The sequence below is a fragment of the Phalaenopsis equestris genome, unplaced genomic scaffold (assembly GCF_001263595.1).
Source record: "Phalaenopsis equestris unplaced genomic scaffold, ASM126359v1 Scaffold000224, whole genome shotgun sequence".
Taxonomy (NCBI): domain Eukaryota; kingdom Viridiplantae; phylum Streptophyta; class Magnoliopsida; order Asparagales; family Orchidaceae; genus Phalaenopsis; species Phalaenopsis equestris.
In genome coordinates, this window is record NW_018164666.1 from 5263108 (window position 1) to 5276797 (window position 13690).

General features: G+C 34.2%; 1 protein-coding gene across 2 annotated transcripts; it reads left to right on the forward strand.

Moving 5' to 3' along the window:
• The first annotated feature begins 2537 nt into the window (after positions 1-2537).
• Positions 2538-6269, forward strand: LOC110023446. 2 transcript variants are annotated; one of them, XM_020722868.1, is made up of 4 exons: positions 2538-2637; positions 2707-2854; positions 4952-5159; positions 5798-6269. In XM_020722868.1, the coding sequence occupies exons 2-4, from the start codon at positions 2747-2749 to the stop codon at positions 6118-6120; spliced, it is 639 nt and encodes a 212-aa protein (XP_020578527.1). In that variant the 5' UTR covers positions 2538-2637; positions 2707-2746; the 3' UTR covers positions 6121-6269. The 2 variants fall into 2 exon arrangements, with proteins under 2 accessions (XP_020578527.1, XP_020578526.1); XM_020722867.1 differs by having other exon boundaries at positions 2556-2854.
• Positions 6270-13690: the final 7421 nt, after the last annotated feature.

Below are 13690 nucleotides of genomic sequence, written 5' to 3' on the forward strand. Positions count from 1 at the left end.
TGATGAGGATGATTACTACAATTAAGTAAATTTTTAAATATTATACCCGCACTGAAGTTAAACCTTTTGAAACTATGTTATAATACTTTAACATGTTCATTTGCCTCGTGTAATATAACTCTCTTTAGCTTAAAGTTGGTGCAATCTCAAAGGGGGGATGTAGTTGAATAGATGAATATGAACGCTATAATTGTATGTTGTATAGATGAATTTAAATTACATAACAAAGGAATTGATATTCACTAAAGTATATAACATTCTTTCAAATTAATTATATTTTAAAAGTTTTGTACTTCAATTTGAGAGAATTTCATTACATGACTTCTTTGTTATCTAAGGCTATGTTATTCTTTCTATTGATGTTTTATTTTACTATCAATATGAGTGCATTATTTGATTCATATTTTTTATTAGTCTCATTATGACTAAAAACAAAGAAGTGACTACATCAGCAATGTGGGATTAGGAAGTGACCATCATTTTTTGTAATCTCTGTATTAAGGATATTGAACTTGGAAATAGACCCACTGCCTACTTTAATAAAGAAATGTGACTGAATATTTCCAATAAGTTTAACGAATTGACAGGACGAGATTACGATAGATTGAAATTCAAGAACAAGTCAGATCAGCTAAAAAAAGAGTGCAAGGTTTGGAAGGAACTTAAACAAAGATCGACGGAATTGAGTTGGGATCCTGTCAAGCATATTGTGGATGCTTCAGAGAAATGATGGACTGAGAAGTTAGCGGTAATAATTGCACTCATACGAACTCTGCAATTAATTATCATTTATACTTATACTTTGTCTAATATGCTCCCACCCTTCCCTCGATGTAAGCAGTACTAAATGCAAAAACAAACTAAAAATTTAAGTTGTGTGGAATTGACTGATCTACTATTTTTCTAATAATTGCAGGACAATGAGCTCCAAGTATTCAAGGAAGTCCGGACAAGTGATGTGTCATTGCGGGCTACCATCCTTGTTACTCACGTCATGCCAGCCACATAGTTACTAGTGGCAATTCTATGGGTGCATGCGGGGTCACACAGGCCGCAGAACTGCAATTTATTCAGATGGGTCGACAGTACATTAGTTTCTACGATATCCCAACTGGACATCGCTGCTTGGAGTTCGACGGTATCAACTTGAGACCGCCGTTTGTGGTTCGAGTACTTCCGTTTCTACGATATCCCAGTCAGACAGATTTTCTCAATATATTGGGATGTCAGAACCCTACAACATTCGTCGTGATATGCTTCTACATTTTAAAGTCAATATTATCATTTTTTTCCTTATAATTTTAACATGTTATTTTTTCTTTTTTTTTGTCTCATGATACTTCAATATTAGTGATGATACTCAATATTAGTGTGTGAATGTGTATTTCACTTTTGTATATGTAACTGTGCTTCTTTAATGTGATCGGAAATATATGAGAGATATAAATGTAACTCAACTCTTTTGTATTTTCATGTCTTAACATTTGAACTTTAATTTTACAACTTGTCACATTCCATATAAAATAATGTTATGTTGTATTTTTTTTGGGGTATGTATGTGCCGAATGATTCTGAAGGGGGTTAAATGGTTCAAAAAATATCTAACATATATACATTACATTTTTGTTGAAAAAATTACAACTTCTCCGTGACATATCGTTCATTTAACTACAAAAAATTGCAAATAAGTTATTTTTCAAACGCACAAACCAAACAACTAAACAATTTATACAAAATAGGGGCAGAATGATCATTGATCCAGAATTAGCTATTATCGAAACTCACAAACTAAACCGTTAGCCAGATCATCAGGATAAACTGCTTACTGGATAAGCTGAATAAGCTGCACCGGCCCCAAACATACCCTTAATTTTCATTTGCTCTTCATTATGATGTGGGGATGAGAATATTTTAAAATAAAAATTTTATTCTCAAGTCAAAAGTGATGGAATAAATACAATTTATAACCTAGAGTGCAACCCAAAATAAAGCCGAATGTGAGTTAATTCGAACAAAATAGGCTTAGGGCTCGTTTCGGACAGTTTATTTAGTGTGGCGGTGTTTTGAAAACGCAGCATCTGGTCTGTTTGGGTAAATTGCGTTTTGACAGCTTATGCGTTTTCAAAACACTGAAAACAGTATTTCCACTAGCAGTCTTCTGACTGCAGTCTGATTTTTCCAAGAAAATGAAAATTTATAGTAGCTTCTGTTCTTAAATCATCGACAGATTATTTTTAAACAGACAAATTATTCAATAAATTATAGCTGCTCCAAACAGACCTTTACTTATAACTGCAACGCCTGGTTCTTATATTCTTTAATTTTTATTTATCATTTAAAATAAGAAAAATTATATATCCGAGAGAAATTGCTGGATCCCCATCCCCCCACCACTCGCGGGGTTTTCCACAAATCTGCACACCACGTAACCACGTCTTCTCGCAGCCAGAATTACCATAAAAGGGCTATAGCTTAAGCTACGAAGGGACAAGAGCTTTAAAAATTTGGGGCATTTATGTAATCTGGACAATATTGTCACTGCCCCGCGGGAATTCTGTACAAGCTTTTTCCTATATAAATCTCAAACAAACAAGGAAAGTGGAGTTCTGGAAAGGTCGAGAAAAATCTGATAAGCAGGTAAAAATCTTTGGCTTCCTTTATTTTGTTCTGCTTCCAGCCCTCAGTAAACCCTAATTGAAAACAAAGGTGAGGGAGTCAAGCAAGGTTCAAGGTAGTTTTGATCGAGATGGCGAATTTTGTGCTGGAAAGGATGAAGAGGAAGGGTTTCGACGGGGTATATCAAGATTTCTCTGATTTACCGCCCTGCGCTCCGGCCAGGAAGATTAGGAGGCTGGTGAGTTGATTATTTACTTTTTCTGTCGATATTTACATCTTTTATGGGGTTTCGTTGGTTTTAACATTATAAACTATTTTTTATATCCTGATTGGTTCAGTTTTATTTTATTTTATTCTTTTTATTGTTGATCCCGTTGAAATAGGGCTTTTAGGAGATATGGAGTTGAGAATTTTCACAAAAGAGAGCTTGATCGGCGGAAGTTCAAATTGAATTGTTGTTACTTTTCGGATCTTGAATGTTATCATAATTTATATTAGCTCGTGCACTTGATTAATTTATATCGCTTGCTTGTGTGATGTAGTGGATTTATAAATTTTACTCGGTATTTCCCCGTAATATTATGTTTCCTCTGCAGAACTAATCTGATCTTGTTTTGCGCATCTACAAGCTTGGTTTTTATTTTATCGGTGGCATCTTCTATAATTGTCTTCATTCTCTGTTTCTTACTTTATTGAGGAGAAATTTTTTCTTCTGAAGATTAGAAAGCAGTTCTTGTGTTCTATTTTCAAAACCCCCTATTTTTAAACCTTTTTTTTATTTCGAAAAAAAAAAAATCTTAAATGTGTCCAAGTTTTCTAGCCGTTACCCTTATTTGTAGTGATTTTCTTACCTTCTAGAAATGTATTAACGCTGCTCTTCAAATAAACAAAGGGCGCATTTTAAAGTAATGGAGGTTGTTGGATTATCCGTTAAGTAAGCGTTTATGAATCAATTTTAGTTTATTGGAAAAATAAAATTGAGGCACTCTGAAATGATATTGTCATATGATCAGTTAATGTATTAAGTTAATAAAAGAAGTTAGTTTATAAATTAATTCCATTGATATGATCATGTTTTCGTGTATCTTGATAATTGTCAATTTGAGGATGCCAGCAATTCCAATGGTTGGGTAGGAGAGAATCAGAGAAGAGAATACACATAGATGACAATTCGTGGATGCCATCAGCTCTAGAAATTAGTAGTAGGAGAATAAAACTTTGGCTAGGAGAGAGGTTTTGTTTTATTTATTTATTTTATCCTCAATGTCTCAAAATAGATTTTATTTATAAAAGTACAATATTTTCATTAACATTAATTTGAAGGCCAGCTTCACTTAGTAACTTAATATAAGAACCAATCATATCATATCAGTTTTTTATGACAAATTCATGAGAACTACAACACCCCGAGAGGATAGAGTTGGTTATGCTTTTTGAAATAGATGTTGTTGTTCTGATTTAAGAAAATTCAACAGACAATTTTAATAGAAATTTTAAATGAGTCAAAGATCATTGAAGTCAACTAGGGTTAATGACAATAATCACAATATGAAGCAATATGGGTGACCATGTCAGTGCATGAATATAAAAATATAAGAGAAACAAGGTACACTTTTTTCAAGTTTTTAATAACTGGATCAACATTGATTGGATAGGAGATGATTAAGATTTAATGGTTTAACTTCGGTTCAACAACTTGATGTAATAAATATCAAAATTATTTTAATAGGATTTAAATGATTTAATAATAAGGCAAGGATGGTATTTTTATCATATTCAATATACAATATTTATAATAAAGACAATGAACTTAAATATTTAGCATATGATTATAAATCATAATTTTGGGAGATGATAATTATATTCTATTTTTAATGTAAATTTGTTTATTTCAAACCATCTGATTAAAATTAGAAAAACAAAAATTTTTAATATTGGGATCAGTAGGTTCATAAAAAAACTGAATCAAACTCATTCAAACTATGATTCTGATCAGTTTTGTTTGAAAACAGTTATGGAATTGGATTAAAATTGCTGTGAAATAGAGCAGATTAGGCGGTCTAAGTAAATCTTTAAATTCACGAGCATTTCTTACATTTCTTGACAACAATAGGGCTTGCATTTCGAAGCAACTAACAACTATGCTAGGATTCCAATATCCTGAGCTTTGTTTCACGAGTCCTACCTAACAAAAAAATGAATAAAATTAAATATAACTTATACATTTGTTACAATTGCTAGCTCTGCACCAATCTAAATTACTTGCATCTGGTGAACTTCTTTCATCAAGAAAATTTTAAGTTGATTATTTAAATTGTTTGTTTTTGTGATTCAGGATGCTGAATTACATCCAATAATGGAAGAGTGGTGTCCAATTGGAGGCCCAGTACTTGAACACGAGCTGTTAAAAAGGGTCATGGATGATACAGTGCCCGATATGGCGCCAGTAAACGAAGAGAGAGCACTTGTTTTATTTAAGCCGCACCATTCCCATTTTGGTAGTTCATTGAAGGTGGATACGGAGCTTATAAGTGGACTTAAGAGTAAGTATATGAAAATCTTATTATAAAGCCTTATCATATTTTTTTTTTTTTTTGAATTTTATCATCATTCTTTCAATATGTGTATTCTATCTTCAGTAGGAGAAAGATTGTTAGCATTCATTAACCAGTTTTAAATTCTGAGAAGTTCTTCAAATTTATAACTTAGAATGTTCCGCTTCATATGTTGTACTGGGTGCCTCTATTGTAAAGCTGCAATCATATTCCTCACAATGATAATGTGGATATGTTTCTTTCGAGGCAATAGGTGGATACCATACTATTGCAATTATGAATGAAAATTTAGATACAAATAAGAATGCTAAAGTTCATTCCTTTTGTAAAGCAATATATTCATTTATGCTATGAACGCTTGGCGTCTTCCAAGTTTGGTAATTAGACGATGGCTCCAATGAGATTTGCTCTTCAACAACACCTTAACATAGGAATCAGAATGGCTCCAAAAAAACTATTGGTAATATTAAGCACTTAAAAAGCTTCAAAGCCTAGCTTATTCTCCTGGTTTATTATACCCTTAAATTAGCTTAAACAATACTTCCATTCGTGTAACTCGAAGAAGAATTAACATTGAATTACCAAAAATTATCCAGTCTTGATAAATGTGGATTAATGATTTGCAGATCCTGTTTTCTGGTCTGGTTGTGCGAACTTGGTTGAGGAAGACGTTGTTGGGGAACAGCAATCATCATCTTCTACTAATAGCTTAGCTGTTATTCCCTGGATTCCCTCTCAGTTTTCTGACCCCGTGCTTGAAGTTTCAACTTCTGAAAGTGGGACAATAGAAGAGGCCATGGAAGATGGTGAATCAATGGAGATTGATGGCGATCATGGGCAAGTTGTAGACACCGGTGCTGGAGCTGGAAGCTTCCTTCAATGGCAGCAACACTGCATGTTTCCACAGCACTCACACCTTACATCTACTCCAGCATTAGGATCATGGTGAAGAAACTTGGAAATCTGATACCTTTGCAGCAAAAGGCTGTGCCATTTAGCTTATTCCCAGGCTTTAGTTGCCTGTTACTCTAGTTTTTTATCATTAGTTTCTGTTTTTGGTTATCCTTTATTGGCAAATAAAATTGGTTATTTTAATCATGCATTAAGCCTTGAAATCAGCTGCTATGGTGCAAGTCTTCATTTTAGAAAGATCAAAAGGCTGTTTTGTATATATATGTTTTTTGCTTTGAAGTCTTTGTAATGCCTGGGCCATGTTGCGTGCCACAGTTTGTTTTACTTATATATAAAAATATATTATTTTAATTTTTAAATGATTATGATAGTGGCTTTTTTTTCTATGTAAATATGCATGTTTATGTACTAGATATGTGTTAATATAGCAGAATTATGTGGGTATGTAAACGCCTCTTTTACCTAGTAGCCATTTGACTATAAGTCAGAGCTACCAACGCTATTAAAAATCATCATCAAGCAGACTGTCAACTGAATCATCACGCCGACAAAAACAAAATTCTGGCTTCTGCTCTCTCTTTGCTCCCGTACAAACAAATCACAGCCATTTGGAATAGCAGCATCTAATAACTAACTTCAGTTGGCGGCCTGACAATGAGTTGTAATGATTAGAATAATATGTTAGTAAATGTGAGTGTTGGGATATTAGATATGCAAATACATAATTGGATGGATTTTTTTTAATTTAATTTAATTTATTTCGAGTTTTTATTTCCATATTTTCACCTTTTAGTTACATTTATATTTTAATATTGTTATTGAGAACATTTTTTTTTATTTAAAAATTGTTTAGACAAAATTCATATATTCGATTCAAATTAATAATGGGTATTTAAATCAGTTCACATAGATAACTAAAATGTAGAAACTTCAACAAAATTTAGAAAATAGTGCAACATAATTTATAATGATGATTATTATGATAATAGTTACGATATTGAAAATTAATATATAGCCAGCTACATGGGATTCTTCTGAGCGGCATAGCATTTCACTGTCGACTATAATTAAGGCTCTGTATTAGTCTTGCTTAAGACCCGCAATAATTACTACGTTATAATTAGAAGGTCAAACGGATGTCGAATATGACATGCTTATAGTCAAATCGAGCATCTTGGAGAGAAAAAAACCAACGAGCCTAAGATTGTTAAATTCTAATATCTTAAAGACAGTCAAATGTCTATCAAACACCTTTCGATCAAGGGGATCTCTTCAGACTCGTCTGATCAAGAGTGGTTTGAAATCCCTCATTTTATGCAATATGGACTCTATAAATAGAGTCCTACACATCTCATGAGAGGACTAGATCCTGGGCAAGAGGAAGGTCAAAGCCTACAAAAGAGGGGGTTGTAGCACGACATCCTACATTGCAAATCCGATCAATTGTTTTAACGCCTCTGGCTATTATTCTCTATTGGTTTGTTTATGCTAGCAATGCATCACTTTCGTGTTTTTTGGTGTGTTCGTGTGCTTGATGTGCATGGAAATATATTAAGATGTTCTATTATAGGGAGTTGTGTCTATATATATGCACCCACACACGTATCATTAAGTGAGAGCACATAATGAATTCTAACTTTTTTGCTTAAAGGTGTCATTTAACTCCCTCGATTAAGAAAACACGACTCATTATACGTTGCATGTCAGTTGACTTTCCCACTAACATTGTTTTCATGTAAGTCAAATCTTTATTTTCTCTTTCAAATGTATTTGATAGTCCCTAGGCTGAGTTTGTAATAGAAATAATGTACGGGCACAGATTTCAAGGCGGACAACGCAATGAACCACATTGCGGGGATCAGGAGCAGTAGCTCGTGTATAAATCTAGGACCGGTCATGTATATGCTGAGTCAGGTCGCCTTTTTTTTTTCCTGGGATATGTAGTTGGCCTAGCGACATTGGCCTCTTTTATATTTAGAGTGCTTTTACTTTTTGTTGCGTGTCTGGTTTATCTGGGATATCACGAAAATTAAAAATGAGGCTCTCTAGGATCTTAAAATTGTAAATTCTTCTATATAAAAATCCTAATAAAAGATTCAAGATAAACTAAAATTTAGGATTAAAAGATTCAGAATTTTAGAAATCTGTATTTTACTTTCCTGCATAGCCTTCAGGCAAGATTTTAAATGAGTTGCATAGCGTGGATATCACCCAATTCATATAATAAGGCCTCCACAATATCTAAGGATCATTCTAAACAATTGTATTCATATTTGCATGTCCCTTGGGGTTCGACCGGCCAAGCATATCGCTCTAAATAGGAGGTTGTCTGGTGTGTCTATCTCATCAGAGGGCTCCCCAACCCAGACGGCGTGTAAGTCCTTTTGTTGGGAGTGTTTCCAGCTTTGTAGCTGAACCTTCTTTTCTTCTCTTTTTTAGTGGCATCATCGCTATTTCGACAGGTATAAGTCCCAACTCTTGGAGCTCCACCTAATAGTCATAGTACAAATCTTCGTTCCTCCAACCTTCAGGTTGTCGAGGTCCCCCGTGGACAACACAATTCACAGATTAATGATCAGAGATCTCTGGACGTGTTGGGTTGATTACCTTCATGACCAGGTAGACTTAGAGTCTTAGTGGCTTGGGATGACAGGTCCGCGGTACCCTGACTCGGCTACCTCTACCTTCTAGAAACTACTCCTCCCTTTCTTTGAATACCTTTGTTGAGCTCTATCTCTCCTTTTTGCATTGTTGACATTATCTTGATGGCCTGATTGTCGATAAGTTGTCGCCAGTTTGAGATACGACGATTTTTCCTCCGCTCTTATGACCTAGATGTGCTTTGACATATCGGGATTCTTTGTCAGGATGATTCAGTTATTTTGCAGGCTTTGTATGTCGATGAGTCTGTTGCCGACGTAGTGACCGTGATAGACTCACTCTCTAACTCGTAGCTTAACGGGAGCTTTGAAAGCATCCAAGCATTCCCCCGCGAGTTAACCATCCTTTGATAGTCCTATGCAAGGTTGCTACTTATGTAAGAAAAACTCTTTTTAATCAAGAGTGTTCTTGGGTAAGCCCCAAGATGTAATTAACCAAGTGGGTTGCGTCCCCTTGGGAGCACTCTAGACCCCATAACAGACACATACACTTGAATATCTGGTTTTGGGTAGTCTACGTAGGTATTCCTTAGCAGATACTGGTCCAAGGTTCTTCCGCCCTATCTTGTTATGACAGACATGCTTGACCTATTCTTGCGAGGTTAATTGCAAGTAGGCTCTCCATGTTCTTTCTCTTTTTTGTCATATTTGTCGTATGTCTATCTTTTCTGGTTTCTCTCTTCTTCTGGTCATTCATATGATCTGAAAGTGAGATTTATTTGAAAAGAGGAAGTACACGACGATAGATAAACTGACAACTCCTTTAAAAATAAAAAAAGAGAAAAAAAAAGATGAAAATAATATATTATTAAGTTTCATTTGACATGTTGGAACGCTCTGTTACAACTTGCAGAGGTGAAGGAATTTATCACTATTTTAAACCATATGCGCTTTTGAGGAATTGATTATTGAATACATTATAGGTATATTTAATTCTTTTAAAGGACAAAGTTTCAATAGAAAACCCAGAAGCAATACTTTTACTCTCAATTTCTATATTTTTGGAATAATTTTGCTAGTTGATTTTTTCAAGTTTTTCATGTGCATACTAAAAATATTATTTACTATGTTGATTGTAAAGGCTGTAAAATGAAATTCAAGTTGTTCATCGTGATTTATTCTATAAGATATAGCAATTAACCAAATATTGTAAGATTTTGTAAGGAATTTTTTTCTTACATCAAGATTACACAAGTAATTAATTTTGCATGGTTGATGTTGCTAAGAACTTTTTTTCTTTTTTGAAAATCAAACTCATTCTTAACCTAAATATGATGCTAATATACATACAAAGTTTCATTCCATTTGAGGAACTAATGGATAATATAGAATCTGAAAGATAATAGTAATAATTTATACTTATTTATATACCCATAAATTATGTAATATGCATTGTATTATAATTTATATTATAGAATATGTTAGTCACATGATATAAAAATTCTATGCAGACTTGCAAAACATACCGGGGACTTATCTTCTTGTTATAAATCTATCAAAAAGGGTAAAAGGGCTTAAGCAGACATAGGCTCAAACATTTGTTAATATATGCAATACATAAAAGAATCGGGCTTGAAAAGTTAAGCAATATTATCATTAATCATATGCATCATTTTTTATAACTAAAATTTTTCTATTTACATCAGTTATGGTTGAACTTTGCACTCAGAATTTAAAAGAAAACTATTTTTCTCAAAATGCTAAGACTATTATTTGTACTATTACTAGCCCTATAAAAATAGCTCATAAATCTTTTGCTTGTAAGATAATGAAATTCGATTCTCTGACTTTGGAAGTTCCTCCCTCGAGATTTCAAAGGTTTTCTCTCTCGCGATTTCACAGGTGTATATATATATATATATATATATATATATATTCCTTATTACATCCTGGCTTCTTTTTGCTGCCAGTGGTTCTACTTCTAATACATCAAAGGCTATTCCTCGGTGATTCGAAGACATCTTTTTGTTTATCAAACTAATGGTAAACTCTATCACTACAAGTGTTTTAACTATCTTCCATTCAAGTCCTAAATCTCAGTGAAGTGTTTAATTAGCTTTCAACTTATGTTTGCACTACAGTGTCGGTAGAGGAGATTATGTTGGAATGAAGAAGCTTTTTGGATATGACAAAGGCTAAAAACTTATGGAATAAGCTTCACTCTTATTTATCACCTTAACTTGGCTTGATACAAACTCAAAGATACCACCCCTATTTATACTAGTGGAACCTCCTAAATTAACGGTTAGGATTGTGCCACCACAATTTCAATCCAATGGTTACAAATAATTCCACGCCTACCACACAATAATTCCACACCTACCACACATACTACACCTACCACGCAATAATTTCATATCTACCATAACTTCTAAAATAAGCTTCTAGAATTTAGGCTTTATTTAAACAAATAAAACCAAGTTTATATTTCAAAACCCCCTCTTAAACTTAATTTTGTGACTCCAAGCTAACTTCTCATTTTAATAAATTATTCACTCTTGAGTGACTTGGTAAAAATATCTGTAACTTGATCTTGAGACTTCACATATTCCACTTGTATCTCCTTTCTAATAATTCCACACCTACCACACATACTTTTGCTACCAATCTTGTCTTGTATCTTTCAATTTCTCCTTTGGAATTTTTCTTTGCTTTGTACACCTACTTCATATCAATTGTCTTATGCCTTTTAAAAAGTGAAGCTAGCTCGTATGTATCATTCTTCTCGATTGCTTTGATTTTTTCATCTATTCCATCTTTCCACTTTTTGCTTTGTATGGCTTTTTGGAAGTCCATGGGTTCACAGTCGGCAAAGAGACAAAACATAGTAGGATTATCTTCATTCATAGTTACATCATAAAGATCTTCTAATCTTCTGAAGTGTGGTACTCTTTCACTTGAATTTTCTCTTGAAGTTGATGACGATGAGTTGTTTTGATAACTCATAGTCAATATTGTTTATGGAGTAGTAGGCTCTTCTCTTGCTTGCTCGATCCTTGGCTGCTCTACGTCTTCTTCTTGAAAGTATGGGAAAAAGTTGTAGTCCTCAGCATGTAGTCCCCCATCTCATTCTCCTCCTTCATCGAATATGACATCTCTATTGATGGTTGTCTTCCCTGTATTTGGATTGTATAACTTGTAGTCTGTCGAGTTGTTGTCGTAAGTAATGAAAATAAACTTCTCGCTCTTGTCATCTAGCTTACTTCTTTTATCATCGGGTATGTGTACACGAGTTATGCATCCAAAAACTCGTAGATGAGAGATGTCGGGCTTCCTTCCATTCCATGCTTCTTGTGGTGTCTTTCTCAACACACTTCTTGTTGGTGATCGGTTAGCCAAATAAACAGCACATGCAACCGCTTTTGCCCAAAACTTCTTCGACAATCTCTTGCTTTTGAACATGCTCCTTGTCATGTTAAGGATGGTTATATTCTTCATTTATGTTACTCCATTTTGTTGGGGAGATCTTGGAACAGTTAGAATTCGACGTATTCCGTTGGCTTCATAGAATTCTTGAAATTCTTTTGAAGTGAATTCTCCTCCTCGATCAGATCATTGATCTTAAGACCTCTCTCTTTCTCTACAACTGCCTTAAACTTCTTGAATATTCCAAAAACCTCTGATTTTTATTTTAAGAAATACACCCATGTTTTTCGTGAAAAATCATTTATGAAGAGAAGAAAATAGTTGCTCTTACCGAGTGAGCTTGGCTTGATTGGACCATAGACATCTATATGTATGAACTCAAGAGACTTTTGGGCTCTTGAACTTGACTCCCTTGGAAAGCATCTCCTAAAGTGCTTTCCGAGTAAACATCATTCACATAATTGATCAGGGTGGTTGATGCAAGGTAAACCTCCCACAATCTTTTTTTAAAGGCAAATCGAGTTCTCCGAAGTTGAGATGCCCAAATCAAAGATGTCAGAAACAAGAAGCATCTTTATAACAGGTCTTCAGACATTTGACAATATCATTTTGAATTTTGAGTGAGAACATTCTATTTTTAGACATTGGCTCCTTAGCAATCGAGTTACCAATATTGTCTCTTAAGAAGAGAGTATTTTCATTCAAGTTTCTCCAAGAGTTGCCAAGTTGCCATAAACTCAAGATGTTGCTCTTCATATTCGACACAAAGTAAACATTAGAAATAAATTGATACTTCTCATTTTTCTGACAGATGAGAATGTTACATTTGCATTTCACCTTTATCTTGAACTCATCTCCAAAGACACATTGTCGCTTACTGATTCTTTAAACTATACAAACATGCTTCGTCTCTCACACATATGGTTGCTTGCACCGGTGTCCAGGTACCATGTACTATCTTCACCTCTTTCATTGTCTTTATATGCTAGAAGTAGAGTGTCATCTTCTTCTCTTTTTTCTTCTATGCAGTTGACTCTTTCATTAACTTTGTACCTAAGTGCTCTACATTCATTTGCATAATGCCCGAACTTATTACAATTATAACACTTAATTTGAAATTTATCATAACTCAAGTTTGAGCGCCTTCGATCACGTCCTCTTGTATATCTTTCTCTTTTATCATAGTTATTGTTGGTACTCCATCCTTGCTTGCTAGCATGACCTCGTCCTTGTCCATTACCTCTTCCAAGTTGGCTTCTAATGTTGTTGAAGCTTTCATCTTTCTGAGTTGATTGGAGATTCGTCTTGAGAAGTTGTTGACAATCTCTTCATTCATTTTTCTTCTTTTCTTCATGGGCTTGCAATGAACCCAGAAGTTGCTCTATCGTCATGGCTTGTAAGTCATTCGTCTCTTCGATAATGGTTGTGATACTATCAAATTTTGAATCTAACGATCGAAGAACCTTTTCCTTGATAGTCACGTCTTCTAACTTCTCACAATTTCTTTTTAGTTGATTGGAAATGGTAATGACTTGTCGGCACTATTTTTGGTATGGGGTTTGCCCGAAAGAAGCTGACGGA

Excerpts from the sequence above, each read along its gene's own strand:
- LOC110023446 (XM_020722868.1), top strand. The coding sequence starts at position 2,747 with ATGGCGAATTTTGTGCTGGAAAGGATGAAGAGGAAGGGTTTCGACGGG. Across the intron at positions 2,855-4,951 it reads CCAGGAAGATTAGGAGGCTG|GATGCTGAATTACATCCAAT; the intron begins GTGAGTTGATTA and ends TTTGTGATTCAG. Across the intron at positions 5,160-5,797 it reads GCTTATAAGTGGACTTAAGA|ATCCTGTTTTCTGGTCTGGT; the intron begins GTAAGTATATGA and ends AATGATTTGCAG.